The following is a 17741-nucleotide window of genomic DNA, read 5'->3' on the forward strand; positions in this document are numbered from 1 at the left end:
GTTTCATACATAATAAACAGTTATAACGACAATATCTTCTATATTATAAACTATAAAAGAGATTTTCGTTTTATATTTTATTTATTATGTGTATTCAAATTATTATTTAATTTGAATACACATAAGTTAATTGTCTGTCCGTGTGTTTATCTTTTACTTTCTTGATGTCCAGAGAGCACTCAGGTAGATGTAATTTCAAACGGATATGGAACGATTGGGAGAAGGAAAACTAGATCAAATTGACAAGATCTACCGACACATACGTGATTAGCACGACGGTATTGCTATCTGGAAAAGATTCGTGTGTACGGGCAAGGAATTGCTAATTTGAAGTGAAAAGCATATGTTTTTAATTAAAAATATGATTAAAAATTGCCGCCCGGCATTCGGCCGTTGTCAAAATTGACATTAGCTCTTTTATGGTTAGTTTTGCAATAGATCACTTCATTTATAAATGGTTTGTTTATCTGTCACATTAAAGATTTTAATGTGTATAATAAAATTTATGACAACTTTAAAAATAAATAATTTTGTTATATTTTCACTCTTCTGTTATTTTCCGCCTTACATCACATTTCAAATCGACGGAAAAAAATTTACTAATTAAATAAATCTGTTTTTGATATTTTAAACATTATCTTAATAACTATTATCAGCTAATTTCGAGCATAAACAAGCTGTAATCGAATAAATCACGTCACACGAAGTCTTTATCAAAATCATAAAACGAACGGAAATATATGTTTAAGTCAATTAAAATTCGAAGTAGAAGCGTAAAGTGTGGATGACCAAACAGGAAATCACTAGGTAAGTATTCGTTTTATATAGAAAAATTTACTCGAATTTTATGTAAATGAATATTTTACGAGTTCGTGCATCTTTCTCGTGATATAACAATTAGTTTTAAATTTAAAATTAGCTTTACATTAAATTTTATAACTGAAATTTGAGCTCGTGTTCAATATTTCTATTCTTGATATACAGAAATTGAAGCAGAAATAGATTTTAATATCGATACAATATCTTTGGAGTTGTTCGCATTAAAGCTTTATCGTTGTAACAAACAAGGCGAGTCGAGTGTTTCCGTGATTATTCCTGTAATAATCTGATTAATTACTAACATTTACTTTAATTATTAAAATAATTTATAAAATCACTTTCATTCAAATAATGATTTCGTGTGAACATGTTAAGATGTAGTTTAAATTTATCATTTATTTTATTGTAACTTTATAAAATCGTTCTTAAAAGTCGAACAACTAGAGGGTTAATTTTCCCCGGCGAGATTTGCTGGCGCCAATCGTTACGATGTTTAATTAAAATAAACTTTCCTATTTTTAGTTATAGAGTGAAAAAATAAACTTAACTTTGAGGGTAAAAAATGGATGCTTATAAAAATTTATATGCTAATAACGGGTGAAATCAAAATTAATGCCTGAACCTCTTCGAGATAGACACGACTCCTTTTATCTTCCCACACTCTCCACTTTTAACTATTTAAATTCAATAGCATCGACCCCTTCCTCTTACACGCAAACGTCTCTAAAAACTTTCAGAAAGTTTTGTAAAAAACACGATATTAAGCTTCGAAAACGGTGTACAAATTCGTGTCTTATACACACTATAACTAAAATTCATACATACAAATAGAAAACCCGAATATTTTTTACGTTTGTAGTTCGATCTGAGCACGCAGTGAAAAATGTACGATAGGTGTACACGTGTAATTCGTCTCTCGCACGTTACGTTGGTGCGTATTGTGTTGTTTAATCGCTCTATTTTCTGTGTGTTCGTTTATATCCGTTATATTATGTGTTATTCGTCGATTTCTAACAATATAACAACATTAAACATTAAAATGCTTTTTTGATCAAAAAACACAATCTCAAAGTTGCAATAGTGTGTTATTGTGTCGTTTATAATCGAATGCGATAATTAAATCATTCATCTATGTTAAGTAACGACAGCTGTTAATAATACAGAAAACACTTTTATCGAACACAATATAACCATTGCTTATTCATGCAATTTATATGTTATTATAAGATATCCAAGTATTTTATAATATTTATTGCTTTCGTCTTTTAGATTATTATTAGAAGATTTAATTGCTTTATTTTTACTTTAAGTTACCTGTACTTGCTGTTTAAAGTATACGGAAAATGGTATCGTTTAGGGTCTATTTTTAACTTTCCCTCTTTTTTTGTGGGCATTAAAAGTGCCTTTTGAAGTAAGCCCATTATAGGTTCGAACATACAAAAGGACGGCCAGGTAGTAAAGGTTGCAACTCGACATGTATCGTTTAGTGTAAGGAAATAGATTAATTGACTTTCCGATATTTATAACAGGAAAATTGTTTTAAACATCGAAAGGCCTGCTGAAATGAACTAAATTCAAAAAATCGAACAATGGAGCACCAATATATTTAATATTATATAAATATTTTTTTCTATTATAAACCTTATTGTATTTCAATTTTGCAGAAAGTTATTTGATGATTAAATTTTTATATTTAATAACAATAGCACAATGAAGAATAGTAAAGAAAACGACTATAAAATTCAAATAAGAATAATTTACTGTTTGATACTGCTGTTATTCTTGCTTTTCTTCGCGCTACTGTTTATAATTGTGTATTATAAACAATCTGACTGCAATATGAAGTCTGAGAAAACTGCAGATGGGAATTCCAACAAGAATCTGAACACTGCTTCTCACCAAGTAAAGAAAAGGGAAATTTCGTCTAAAATCGATAAAGAATGCGAAAGAGATTGTTCTGTGACAGAAAACTCATCTGAAGAAAATAACGATACAATAGTAATGAAGGGAAAGTGGAATGTCAAAGTAAGAGCTGAATAAAAAATGTATGATTTGAAATAATTAGCAATTAATTACCTAAAATAATTTATAAAAATAACAAATTTATAACTGCATAAAAACAAGGCCTTATTTTTTATTTGTTTAAATTCTGTTTTGTTTCTTGTGTATGTAGAAATCTGATTTGTTGGAATATTGTTTTAATGCCGATGACTTTTGCCGAAGGAACAGAGAAAAATCAAAAGGTATTTTTTTTTATTATATATATAACTTATATATAGAATTGTCTGTGGAATCTATGGCAATGATACTAATATATGGACATTCATTTAAACAGACGAACAGAAAGACAATGCTGGAGGAGAAAAGCAAGAAGATAAAGGTAAAGGAATTTTCTCTCTTTTTATATTATATTCGGAATTAAATTTAACGTTGTACAATTTCTTAATTGTTTGTTAGATAAAATTCACAATTTATTTTACTTTTGATAAGATTTTGTACAACACAGAGTCGTTTTGTTTCAGTAATTGTGTTTTATGCTTTAACAATAATTTGTTGGGATAGAAATAATAGAGTGTGTTTACACATTCATGTTTTACGATCAGAAATCTTTTGTCTGATGGGCAAAAAACTGAAGGGTTTAGATCAGGGGTCACCAAACTAAGTCAGGCAACGTTATTAAATTCTGATCGAAACATTTACATTTCAATAATTTTGAATAAATGCGAAATTTATTTTTAATTAAATATAAATAAGTGTAAATATTAAATCGACGTTTTTCTTTTTAGATTGCATTCTTCGAAATATTTCAGATTACAACTATTTTTATTATTATGAATATAAGGACGTGAAAGCTATGGAAGACAATTATAGGTTACTATTCCCAAAAATTGAAGAGGGTCCAGAAAACAATTTTAGGATTATTACGCAATAATGGTATAAAAAACCTATGAAAGAAGTCCGAACTAATCTAAAAGAAGAAGTGAAAATACTGAAAGAGTTTAAAATACCCGATGAATGGTATATTTCTGGATATTTCGAACGCAATGGAATTTTTTATACTCCATATAAGGATAAGTCAGGAATAAGAATTGCCAAGCATAACCTTGAAACAGGAAACGTGACTTTTGCAGAAAAAATACATTTTGTTCAGGAGAAATATGCCATATTTTTACGTGAAGATGTCGAGTATTTCTGGGTATTTGACCCTCTAAATAAGACAAAATATGAAGGTTCGTTATTCGACTTTGTCTTTTTGGCGTATAAAATGGATTACGATAATTTAAAAGTTTTGTCACAACAAAACTTTGTTTTGAAAAATTGTTATCCATGGAATACGTTCGTTGCATATGATAAGCTGTATTGCGTCGAACAACCCAAATGGCAGATGAATGTTTATATTATGTCGGCTTTAAACGATATAAGCTTTAAATACGAATTTGGACGACCGGCTACATACAATAACTTTTTTGAGAGACCTTACTATAATGTTAAGGAACAAAATCTTTACTTAATGATGGCCAATTCCGACTACCGCTATAAAATTCTTATAAAAAAGTTACATTTCAACTGTTAAAATCAAGGTTGACGAGTTGCGTCAAAAAACTTGAATTGTTTTGTCTTATTTTTACTTTACCATTTAAAATTGTTTGTACTAATCGATAATTGTAATGTTAATAATTTCTTTGTATGGAATATTAATAAATATTTTATCTGTTTACTGTTTTGGTGTAGAAATGACAGTGATAAAAATAAAATTTTTATAGTTGAATATTGTAATTGATAATTTCACAGTTATAGTTAAGGTTATTACGAACAACTAATTATATATCATAATTAATCTAAATCAAACGGAATACTAATTAATGAAATTATAAATTAAAGATTTTAATTCGTTATTTTATAGAATATATAGACATACCTGCTAAAGTGAATAATACTCTACCATTCTATACTTTAATTAGATTTTACAAATTATAACGATCACCAAAGCGGTGATCGTTAAATTTTGTAAAAGCGGCTTTCTTAAAGTGTAAAATAAAAATTGTTTTTGTTTTTATAGATTATAAAATGATGGTAAAAAGACGAGGAATACCAGTTGCAGCCATCCCAACCGGTGTTGTTGTTGTCCGTTCAATTTATCAGTTTAACCAAACAATCAAATCATTCGAACAAATAGTTTTGTTTTTTGCCGAAACAGTATACCGAATTCATTTAAAAAATATAACTGAAGTTGTATAACTGGCCGGTGGAATTCATTATAAAACGGTCGCAAGGTATTTAATAAGGAAATCCAATACCTGCAAAGTACGAAAAGTGGGTCTTGGGTCTAGTACGTATTATCCATATTTATTAGCTTCATTGGGAGTAATTTATTGAAAAGAAGCAGTGAAATTATTGGAAATAAAGTGGCATTTAACCCACAAAAACTAAATTTAAATAAAATAGTTATGAAAAATGCATATTACGTCAGTTTAATTCTCTTCCAAAGTGTCTATTTGATTAAAATGAAATATATACTTGCATTGGAATACCTTTCAGATAGTAGCAATGCTTTTAGTTTACTTAGAACTGAAAAAACCTGTTATTTTTGAGCACAGTTTCTTGGCTGTTACTAGTACAGTAATATAGTGTATTAATAAAACATATATATTAAGCCAAATATTACAATAAATCATTAATTAATATTTTTCGTTCAATATTTGAATACGTTTGAGAAAATATTAGAGTAGAACATTAAATTGTGTTAAAATAATGAAACCATACGATAGATTTAAATTAACTTATTATAACATGTTATTGACTCTTAACTTGTGTTCTCAGAACACAAGTGTTCCTCAAATCTACATGTAATGTTTCACAAAAGAAAAAACTCTAAAGCTTTTATTCAAATTTATTCCCATTGATATAATCGTAGACAATATCATGTTTATATTTTATTTAATATATTAAAGTTTATAAATTTATTGCTTTATTGTTTCCTGAAAACAGCAAAGATGAAATTGCTTATTAATTTTTGAATATATCCATGCTAATGTACAGTACCGTGTAATCAACAAATACATAAATGGTGTTTTGCGGCTTCAGAAAGGTTCGGAACTACTGACATACACACATAGTCTATAGCGGTTCTTAATTTAACAATTGTCTAAGTATATATAAACGTACACTATAAATATCGATTTAAACTTAAAAATAATTTACATTAAACAAAACTAATCTTACTTATTTACCAGTATACATGAGAAAATTATAAAACCTATAATTTCATTTCACGAAGTTCACTATCCGGTTTAAATAGTTATTACCGTGCATTTCATTTGTTGACATTTAAATAAATAAATTTATCTATTCATTCATTGTGCTATTGTAAAAAATGTTATTTTCATTATACCTAAAATTTTCATTATACCTAAAATACAGGGTGGGCCAACGAAAACGAAACGGCAGAGTGTTCGTGTTCGTCCAAGCAAACCGCTCGAACAGGTCGATTTTACTCTCGAGGGGACATCTTTTGCAATATAGTTTTTTGCGATTCTGAATACAAAAGACAACAAAAAATTTTAAAAACTCATTTATTTTGTATTAACTAAACAAACATTTATTTCGAAAAAAATGTTTGTTTAGTTAATATTCAAAATCGCAAAAACTTTATTGCAAAAGATGTCCCCTCGAGAGTAAAATCGACCTGTCCGAGCGCTTTGCTTGAACGAACACGAACACTGCCGTTTCGTTTTCGCTGGCCCACCCTGTATATGCAAAAATGGGGAATTTTCTTTCATTTTTAATTAATCACAATTTGATAACTTCTATTATCAATACTTATATCTCAAATTAGTAGAATACAGCCTACCTGTCCTCGTAAACCGTAATTTTTCGTATAGAAATCGGTACCTTAAGTGAATATATAGGAAATTATGACAATTAATAAACAACCAATTCGAAATGTTGAAATAGCATATATGACTAACCATAGATAAGGCTATGGTAGAATAATATGTTTGAAAATATGCAAATGCTTCCAAGGATGGAAATATATGTAGGTAATTGAATGATGTTTGCTTCTGGGATAATACATTTATTCGTTACCTATTATTCTTCAATTTTTTCAAACCTCTACTCTTCACAATTTTTAATCACTACTTTCTCATAAAAAGTATTTCACCATGCTTAACAAGAAAATTTCTTGTAGGCCTCTATATATGAACAGAGTATCCAGAGGAACAGAGGAACGCTAAAGTCTCCATACAGTGACAAAAATCAAGCCCACCAATAGCCGAATAATTGAAACCATTGAACATAAGTAGTTGGTCATTGGTTCGTGCCTGTCCACCATGCAGTGTTTTGAGTTTTCTTCATGTGTCTAACACAAAAACAAAATTCAGTTTCCACATAGGAAGCTGGTAGATTATCGATGGTCCGTTGCCTTAATCCATCAATTCAATGACACAAATCTTAATGCTGACATTTTAATGTCTTGTGAATAAAGAAACATTTTATCTTTGTAGGTATGGAAGTTTGGGATACACTGAGTGTATATATTGCAATACAGTAAATAAGAAAGTATACTTTAAATAACATATATTTAAAGCTTGTATGTATAAATTATATTTTGTGATGCACTATAAATGAAATATAATCTATTGTTTTGCTACTCGAACACTATATAGTGCAACTACGCTTGGCAGTTTTCATCTTTTTTATCCAGTTCGGTTGATACGCGTACATATTATCTACACACGTTTCCACGTGACAGATTTTCGACTTACACATCTGATCGACTTACACTCCTTTTTATCTTTGCACAATTCCCTTTTTTAAATTAATATATTTCGCGAACTAGAAGAGTTGGTTCACACTCGACATATTTTTATAGTACACCATAGTAGTGATAGTTTCACAATTTAAAACTATAATAGTCGCATGGAATGTCATTGATAATTTTCTTGAACAAAACAATTTAATAATTTATCCATAAACTTTTATTCAGAACATTTAATTTATTAAATACATTTTTTAAAATTAAAATATTACATATTTATTAATTAGTTGAAAATTCGTAAAAGAACTATACGAGATAAATGTAATATTGATGAAATATACAACTTTCCACAAGTATATGCAAAAAATAAACTTTTTTTTAAAAATACAATTAGCAATAAATAAAAATAGATAAATAGTTTTTAAACACAAATGAACAATATATATATAAAAAATTTTAAAACAATAGCATAAATAAAATAAAAATGAATATTTTAACACAAATAAGCATAATATATAAAAAAAAATATTTTTAACACAAATGAGCAATGAATAAAATAAAATAATGTTTTTAACACAAATAACTATATATATATATATAAAAAGAATATTTTTAACACAAATAGCAATGAATAAATAGAAATATATTTCTAACACAAATAAATAATATATGAAAAAAAATATTTTTAACACAAATGAGCAATGAATAAAATAGAAATGAATATTTTTAACACAAATAAATAATATATAAAAAAGAATATTTTTAACACAAATGAGCAATGAATAAAATAGAAATGAATATTTTTAACACAAATAAATAATATATAAAAAAGAATATTTTTAACACAAATGAGCAATGAATAAAATAGAAATGAATATTTCTAACACAAATAAATAATATATAAAAAAGAATATTTTTAACACAAATGAGCAATGAATAAAATAGAAATGAATATTTTTAACACAAATAAATAATATATAAAAAAGAATATTTTTAACACAAATGAGCAATGAATAAAATAGAAATGAATATTTTTAACACAAATAAATAATATATAAAAAAGAATATTTTTAACACAAATAGCAATGAATAAAATAGAAATGAATATTTTTAACACAAATAAATAATATATAAAAAAAATATTTTTAACACAAATGAGCAATGAATAAAATAGAAATGAATATTTCTAACACAAATAAATAATATATGAAAAAAGAATATTTTTAACACAAATGAGCAATGAATAAAATAGAAATGAATATTTTTAACACAAATAAATAATATATAAAAAAAAATATTTTTAACACAAATGAGCAATGAATAAAATAGAAATGAATATTTTTAACACAAATAAATAATATATAAAAAAGAATATTTTTAACACAAATGAGCAATGAATAAAATAGAAATGAATATTTTTAACACAAATAAATAATATATAAAAAAGAATATTTTTAACACAAATGAGCAATGAATAAAATAGAAATGAATATTTTTAACACAAATAAATAATATATAAAAAAGAATATTTTTAACACAAATGAGCAATGAATAAAATAGAAATGAATATTTTTAACACAAATAAATAATATATAAAAAAGAATATTTTTAACACAAATGAGCAATGAATAAAATAGAAATGAATATTTCTAACACAAATAAATAATATATAAAAAAGAATATTTTTAACACAAATGAGCAATGAATAAAATAGAAATGAATATTTTTAACACAAATAAATAATATATAAAAAAGAATATTTTTAACACAAATAAGCAATGAATAAAATAGAAATGAATATTTTTAACACAAATAAATAATATATAAAAAAGAATATTTTTAACACAAATGAGCAATGAATAAAATAGAAATGAATATTTTTAACACAAATAAATAATATATAAAAAAGAATATTTTTAACACAAATGAGCAATGAATAAAATAGAAATGAATATTTCTAACACAAATAAATAATATATAAAAAAGAATATTTTTAACACAAATGAGCAATGAATAAAATAGAAATGAATATTTTTAACACAAATAAATAATATATAAAAAAGAATATTTTTAACACAAATGAGCAATGAATAAAATAGAAATGAATATTTTTAACACAAATAAATAATATATAAAAAAAATATTTTTAACACAAATGAGCAATGAATAAAATAGAAATGAATATTTTTAACACAAATAAATATATAGATATACAAATAGAAATGAATATTTTTAACACAAATAAATAATATATAAAAAGAATATTTTTAACACAAATGAGCAATGAATAAAATAGAAATGAATATTTTAACACAAATAAATAATATATAAAAAAGAATATTTTTAACACAAATGAGCAATGAATAAAATAGAAATGAATATTTTTAACACAAATAAATAATATATAAAAAAGAATATTTTTAACACAAATGAAGCAATGAATAAAATAGAAATGAATTTTTTAACACAAATAAATAATATATAAAAAAGAATATTTTTAACACAAATGAGCAATGAATAAAATAGAAATGAATATTTTTAACACAAATAAATAATATATAAAAAAGAATATTTTTAACACAAATGAGCAATGAATAAAATAGAAATGATTATTTTTAACACAAATAAATAATATATAAAAAAGAATATTTTTAACACAAAGAAGCAATGAATAAAATAGAAATGATTATTTCTAACACAAATAAATAATATATAAAAAAGAATATTTTTAACACAAATGAGCAATGAATAAAATAGAAATGAATATTTTTAACACAAATAAATAATATATAAAAAAAGAATATTTTTAACACAAATGAGCAATGAATAAAATAGAAATGATTATTTCTAACACAAATAAATAATATATAAAAAAGAATATTTTTAACACAAATGAGCAATGAATAAAATAGAAATGAATATTTTTAACACAAATAAATAATATATAAAATAAGAATATTTTTAACACAAATGAGCAATGAATAAAATAGAAATGAATATTTTTAACACAAATAAATAATATATAAAAAAGAATATTTTTAACACAAATGAGCAATGAATAAAATAGAAATGAATATTTTTAACACAAATAAATAATATATAAAAAAAGAATATTTTTAACACAAATGAGCAATGAATAAAATAGAAATGAATATTTTTAACACAAATAAATAATATATAAAAAAAATATTTTTAACACAAATGAGCAATGAATAAAATAGAAATGAATATTTTTAACACAAATAAATAATATATAAAAAAAGAATATTTTTAACACAAATAAGCAATGAATAAAATAGAAATGATTATTTCTAACACAAATAAATAATATATAAAATAGGAATATTTTTAACACAAATGAAGCAATGAATAAAATAGAAATGAATATTTTTAACACAAATAAATAATATATAAAAAAGAATATTTTTAACACAAATGAGCAATGAATAAAATAGAAATGATTATTTCTAACACAAATAAATAATATATAAAAAAAGAATATTTTTAACACAAATGAGCAATGAATAAAATAGAAATGAATTTTTTAACACAAATAAATAATATATAAAAAAAGAATATTTTTAACACAAATAGCAATGAATAAATAGAAATGATTATTTTTAACACAAATAAATAATATATAAAAAGAAATATTTTTAACACAAATGAGCAATGAATAAAATAGAAATGAATATTTTTAACACAAATAAATAATATATAAAAAAGAATATTTTTAACACAAATGAGCAATGAATAAAATAGAAATGAATATTTTTAACACAAATAAATAATATATAAAAAAAGAATATTTTTTAACACAAATGAGCAATGAATAAAATAGAAATGAATATTTTTAACACAAATAAATAATATATAAAAAAGAATATTTTTAACACAAATGAGCAATGAATAAAATAAAATAAATTTTTTAACACAAATAAATAATATATAAAAAATGAATATTTTTAACACAAATGAGCAATGAATAAAATAGAAATATATATTTTAACACAAATAAATAATATATAAAAAAGAATATTTTTAACACAAATGAGCAATGAATAAAATAGAAATGAATATTTTTAACACAAATAAATAATATATAAAAAAAAATATTTTTAACACAAATGAGCAATGAATAAAATAGAAATGAATATTTTTAACACAAATGAGCAATAAATAAAAAGAAAATATTTTTAACACAAATAAATAATATATAAAAAAGGAATATTTTTAACACAAATGAGCAATAAATAAAATAGAAATGAATATTTTTAACACAAATAAATAATATATAAAATAGAATATTTTTAACACAAATGAGCAATGAATAAATAGAAATGAATATTTTTAACACAAATGAATAATATATAAAAAAGAAATATTTTTAACACAAATGAGCAATGAATAAAATAGAAATGAATATTTTTAACACAAATAAATAATATATAAAAAAGAAATATTTTTAACACAAATGAGCAATGAATAAAATAGAAATGAATATTTTTAACACAAATAAATAATATATAAAAAGAAGAATATTTTTAACACAAATGAGCAATGAATAAAATAGAAATGAATATTTTTAACACAAATAAATAATATATAAAAAAGAATATTTTTAACACAAATGAGCAATAATAAATAGAAATGAATATTTTTAACACAAATAAATAAATATAAAAGAAATGAATATTTTTAACACAAATGAGCAATAAATAAAAGAAATGAATATTTTTTACACAAATAAATGATATATAAAAAAGAAATGAATATTTTTAACACAAATGAGCAATAAATAAAATAGAAATGAATATTTTTAACACAAATAAATAATAATAAAAAAAATATTTTTAACACAAATGAGCAATGAATAAAATAGAAATGAATATTTTTAACACAAATAATAATATATAAAAAAGAATATTTTTAATAATTAAAATTAACAATATATATATAAAAAAAATATTTTTAACACAAATGAGCAATAAATAAAAAGAAATAATATTTTAAACACAAATAAACAATATATAAAAAAAGAATATTTTTAACACAAATCAGAAATAAATAAAAAGAAATGAATATTTTTTAACACAAATAAACAATAAATAAAAAGGAAATAAACGTTTTTTTTAACACTGCAGAAAAACAAATAAGTAGCAAATAAACATTTTTTTAAAAACAAAGAAACAATAAATGAACAGTAAATAATTTTTTTTAATATAACGAACGAAAATGTAATAAATAGAAAATGAACGTTTCTTTAGTTTTAAATATCAACTTTTTTTTGAAATTGTATATTGTAATTATTTTTTGTTATCTTTAAATTTTAATAATTTTTATAATAATGGTTTCAAAAACTTTGCAATTTTCTAACTGTTGAACTTATAGAATATTAGATATTGCTGTATATCCATCATTCTGTTGATCCTCATGATATTACATAGCTGGTTTTTTTCCTCGTTTTTTCTGTGGTTGAGGACTATTGTCGTTTTATACATTTGTTCTGGCTTCCCTTTTTTTAAATTCTGTCAAATTCTTGTTAGTGATTATAGGAATGCTTGTAATTTTCATGTATATTTTTTATGCTCAGTTTAATTTTCATGATTTATTTGTTGATTTGCAGCATTTGTCAATTTTCATATACTTGTTTTATTAATTTATTTTGTATTTGAATCTAAGAAATTGAATTCCATTCTATTCCAATTTATTTGTGTTTGTAATGTGCCATTTGATGATTGAATTTTATTGCCTGAAGATGACAGATATAAAGTCTGTCAAAAAAACTTGCATAGTTTAAAATTTCTTACCATTAAGATATATTGTGTTCTTTTATTTATGAGATTTTTTTGGTCAAAAACTCAGGTGCTATGCTAGCAACGTGTAGGTTCGTTAAATTCCATTTTGTTGTGGATGGGCAAAAGTTGCCATTTGCTTTTTGCATTCTAGAACTCAAAGAAAGCATTTTATTTTTATTTAATTTTTTAAACAGTTTCTTTAATAATCCTTCTTTGCAGTGATTTCAATCTGGAATTTATTAATAGAATTTATAAAATTGTTTGATCTAACGAGATGTAATAATTAAAATTCACGCAATCTTTTGCATTACTTTTTAACTATCACCGATTTTACTTTCTTCTTCTTACACAAGCAACAGATGGTGAACGGAAGTCTTCGCAAAAATTTAACAAAAAACGTCCATACATTTAGTTGTTTTCTGCTAATAATATAAATATTTCGTCAATAAAATATGAAGATTAAATCATCAATAGTTTATATAAAATGTTAGTTTAAAAATAATACTACAAAAGTAATGCAACCATAATTACAGTAAATAATTGGAAATATGAAAATGGTATATTTAAATGTTTTGAAAGAGTTAAATATCTCAATTTGTTTTTTCATAACTTTGCCCATTCTTAAAGTAATGTTTAAATATTTACAATTTGATTACATGCATTATTTTTTAAATTTTGAACATATACTTTATAACCCGAATGATTTTTTGCTGTCATTTAAAGTGTACAGAATCATTGTAGACACAAAAGAAAAAAACAGAAAATCTTAAATATATCAAAACACTATTGAAAGTAAAGGTTTTGCAAAGAATGACGATAAATTTATAAATATAAAGTAAAAACTATTAAAAAATATTTTCTTACTTCATCAACTTCATCATCATCTGTGACGGATTCAATTCTGTTTGAAGATCCACCACTAGTATTGTCTCTCTTTATTAATTGAATTACTTTTGACGACTCTTTATTCTCTTTCATGCCTTTTTGTTCTCAATAATTTCTACAAAATAGTTATTTAACAATTTATCTTTTCGTAATTTTTATCATTATGAGAAGACGTATTCAAACAAATTTATTATAAAAAATTTTACCCGGCTAATAACTTTACATAGAAATATATATGTATAAGGCATAACCTGTGAAGGAAGTCAGAAAGTACTGTAATTCCATTGTGTAAACAGTCAGATAATATAATATAATTACTATAAAAATAAATTTGATCTCCTATCTCTTTCATTGTGGAAGAATTAAAGCATTAAAATACGATACACTAAATATTAATACAAAAATCTGCGTATGTTCCACAAACTGTCTGTCTTTTAATTTGACTTGAATACAGGCACAGACTACGGCTTCGGATTCTATTAAATACACGGAATTTTGGTAATATTAATCACAATCTAGAGAACAAAAGTAAACACAATAAACACAGAAGTTTGTAGAACTTTCTTCGCCTGAATTCAAAAATTATATAGGAATTTAGAAAAAAAAACAAAGCAAATGACAAACACTTTACACCAAATTGTTAGATGAAATTGTTAAATACAACACCAAATGTACACCAAACAGATGAAATTGTTAAAAAATATATTTCGAAACTTTATTCTGTTGCAAATCCATAAAAAATAAAAATTAAATTAAAAAAAACGATTGATTTCTATTTAGAAATTTTTTAATTTAAACGTGATAGAAAAGCATAAATATTGCATTGTGATTTGACATTATTAATTGTGTGGAAAGTGTAAATTGTTTCAATTATAAAGTCAACTGAAAATGTAATATCACTGAAAAGTTATTCTTTGTCAAAATAAATGACGAATTTTTATTAGCTTATAGTCAGAAGCTTACTTTATCTTCATCTATACAATTTAATATAAAGTCTGAGTAAAATATGTTTTAAATATTCAGTTTATAAAGTAACTTCAAAAATGTGAATAATCAAATGCTCATTTTTATCTTTATACTCGAGAAACAACGATAAAAAGTAAAGGGAAATCAATGGATAATTTGAACCAATTGAAAATAATTACATTTGTTATTCTGTCGTTACAAGTTTTTCTTTATAAATGAGCATTGTTTGCATTTATCTAGCGGTAAAGATCGATTTATTTGCTGTATCTCTATTCAGCAATATCGATAGATAATGTAATAGACCAAAACATTTTGTAAACTTAAAATATAGCATTGTTCAATAACCAAAACCTGGAATGTACTCAAAACAAGTCGTAAGTAGACGTTAAACACTAGTACATTTGCCTTTAAATTACAGTTTTGACAACTTTTAACAAGATTATTTTAAATTAACAAAAGATTTCAATCTTATTTCCGAATATCTTGTCTTATTATAAAAATGTTCTTGTGATTTCTGTTTGCTTATTTTTATTCATGTTAGTGAAACCGAATATAAAAATATTAGGAATGCAGCAAAAATAAAATAATAACTTGTTATTCATTTGCAGAAAATACGTTTAATGCTGTAATTGTCTCCAGCAGAAAATGAATGCAAAGTTAAATATCGTTCCACCGTATAACATTTTAATAGAAATTTTTAAATATCCCGTAGAAAATTACTATTAATTGCATGTCTTTATTGCCAACACGTTGTTAAAGAGATAAGAAAATTATACAATGAAAAAGAACTTAACTTACTCAGACAACTCATTTTATTTTCCATACTTCGCATTCGATAATGTTGCATCGAACAATTCACCTCGACAATCGCCGAAAAACTATTGTTAATATTTATTGTTTATGCAACAATGAAAAGCGTGCTTACGGAATGATAACCGCAGCGCGTGCTAATTACGCATGTCAATCAAATTTATTTTGGTTTTTTTTGGTGGGTAACTAGAAAGAAAGACGTGTGCGATTATAAATGAGAAGGTTTGTTTGAGGAATGTGTAATTTCTCGGACGTTCGACCAATTGCTCCGAAACTCGATGCTTACTTTTAAATTCTTTTAACGTAGCGTACAGTCTTGAGCAATGAAGTTGTCGCCAGATAGATCGATCGCGCAGCTCAGGAAGTTGATCACTTGATAAGCCAGGACGTCCTACCTGTTAGCAAAGGCGTTTCAGGTGGACTGACCCGATTTGCGCCGTAATAGGGGTGAGGAAATCGAGCTGGAGGGACTAATTGTGCAGTCAAGCGTGATGCAGGTTGACATTACTAATCGCTCATCGCTTGCCTAATGCTGGGTTCGAAGCATCGGTCGTTTGTTTTTTTTAATTGTAAATTTCCGCCACTGATCATCAGAAATTATGATTTTATCTGTTATTTTTATACTTTTCTTTCTTTATAACGTTTTTTTACGTTTATTTTCCTGTAATTTGAGACGATACAGCTTTAAAATAAACAGATCAGGTCTCACTTGCCAATAGACTATCTCAACTTTCACCGATTGTCGTCGGTTCCTTTGTAATCGGAGAGGAAGAGATCGGATGTCAATGTCCAGTGTTAAGTGTTTATTGCTTTTGCCGTAATCTGAGTAGAGCGGGAGAGGTCACTTAATAAACTGCCAAGTGTTTTATTACCCTTTAAACAACTCCTCCCCACTTGTTATTCTTAGTAATCTGAGAAGGGTAGATCGTGGGTCAAGGTCAGTAAAAGTTTATTACTTTAGCAACAGGGTGTCATATGAGCTGCCACCCACTCCCCACCCTTAATGACAACAACGCGCTAAGTGCTTTATTACTATGTAAACAAAAACTCCTTTCTCTGTCAGAAATGGGTCAGATGTCAAGGCTACTGTTTGATTGTATTGAACAGAATGCTGTCCTTGATATTTACGAATCATTTTGTCAGAACTGTTTACTTTTAATACCTTTCTTGTAATTTATTTCTGCCTCGGTTATAAAATTGCTTTTTATCATGTTTTAAATCTGCGCGTTTTATAATACGCTTGTATAAAGTAACGAATTAAAATTGAAATGCACATTTCGTTGTTTCATAAAATATTTATTGATTATACAGAGTTCAAGTTTGCAAAAATGTTTCCATATCTCTACATCTTCGTTATTACATATATATGAATAAAATATATTGCCATTTTATAAACAGATCTTATTGAATTCAATTTGTTTTATTTTCTTGTATTTATATTCATATTATATTCGAATTCACCTTTTTATAATTTGTAAATATGCACGTATCACATTATATTTCATTCGTTTAATTCTATACTACTTATGTAAAAACTATTTTTATATCATTTAATTTCCTTTTATATGTTTTTAATTAGTTTTTTAAGCTAATGCGACCTAATCTACGAATGGCAGCTTCCCACGCATCACATAGAATTCTACGGGAAAGCCATCATTGCAGGCGTAAAGTTGCCTCTGTAAAGTTGTTTATCTGGGTAACAT

The 17741-nt window shown here is 24.6% G+C and overlaps 1 protein-coding gene across 1 annotated transcript; it reads left to right on the forward strand.

Moving 5' to 3' along the window:
- The first annotated feature begins 758 nt into the window (after positions 1-758).
- LOC136989218 (uncharacterized) lies at positions 759-3751 on the forward strand. The gene is made up of 5 exons (XM_067287314.1): positions 759-807; positions 2526-2844; positions 2993-3062; positions 3155-3199; positions 3606-3751. Exons 1-5 carry the CDS (start codon positions 785-787, stop codon positions 3749-3751), a joined length of 603 nt encoding a protein of 200 aa, XP_067143415.1. The 5' UTR covers positions 759-784.
- The last annotated feature ends 13990 nt before the right edge of the window (positions 3752-17741 follow it).

The sequence above is a fragment of the Centruroides vittatus genome, unplaced genomic scaffold, assembly GCF_030686945.1.
Source record: "Centruroides vittatus isolate TY-2023 unplaced genomic scaffold, ASM3068694v2 contig_1286, whole genome shotgun sequence".
Classification (NCBI taxonomy): domain Eukaryota; kingdom Metazoa; phylum Arthropoda; class Arachnida; order Scorpiones; family Buthidae; genus Centruroides; species Centruroides vittatus.

Coding starts and splice junctions, on each gene's coding strand:
- LOC136989218 (XM_067287314.1), top strand. CDS start 785: ATGACCAAACAGGAAATCACTAG. Junction 808..2,525: donor ACCAAACAGGAAATCACTAG/GTAAGTATTCGT, acceptor TAATAACAATAG/CACAATGAAGAATAGTAAAG. Junction 3,063..3,154: donor GAACAGAGAAAAATCAAAAG/GTATTTTTTTTT, acceptor TCATTTAAACAG/ACGAACAGAAAGACAATGCT.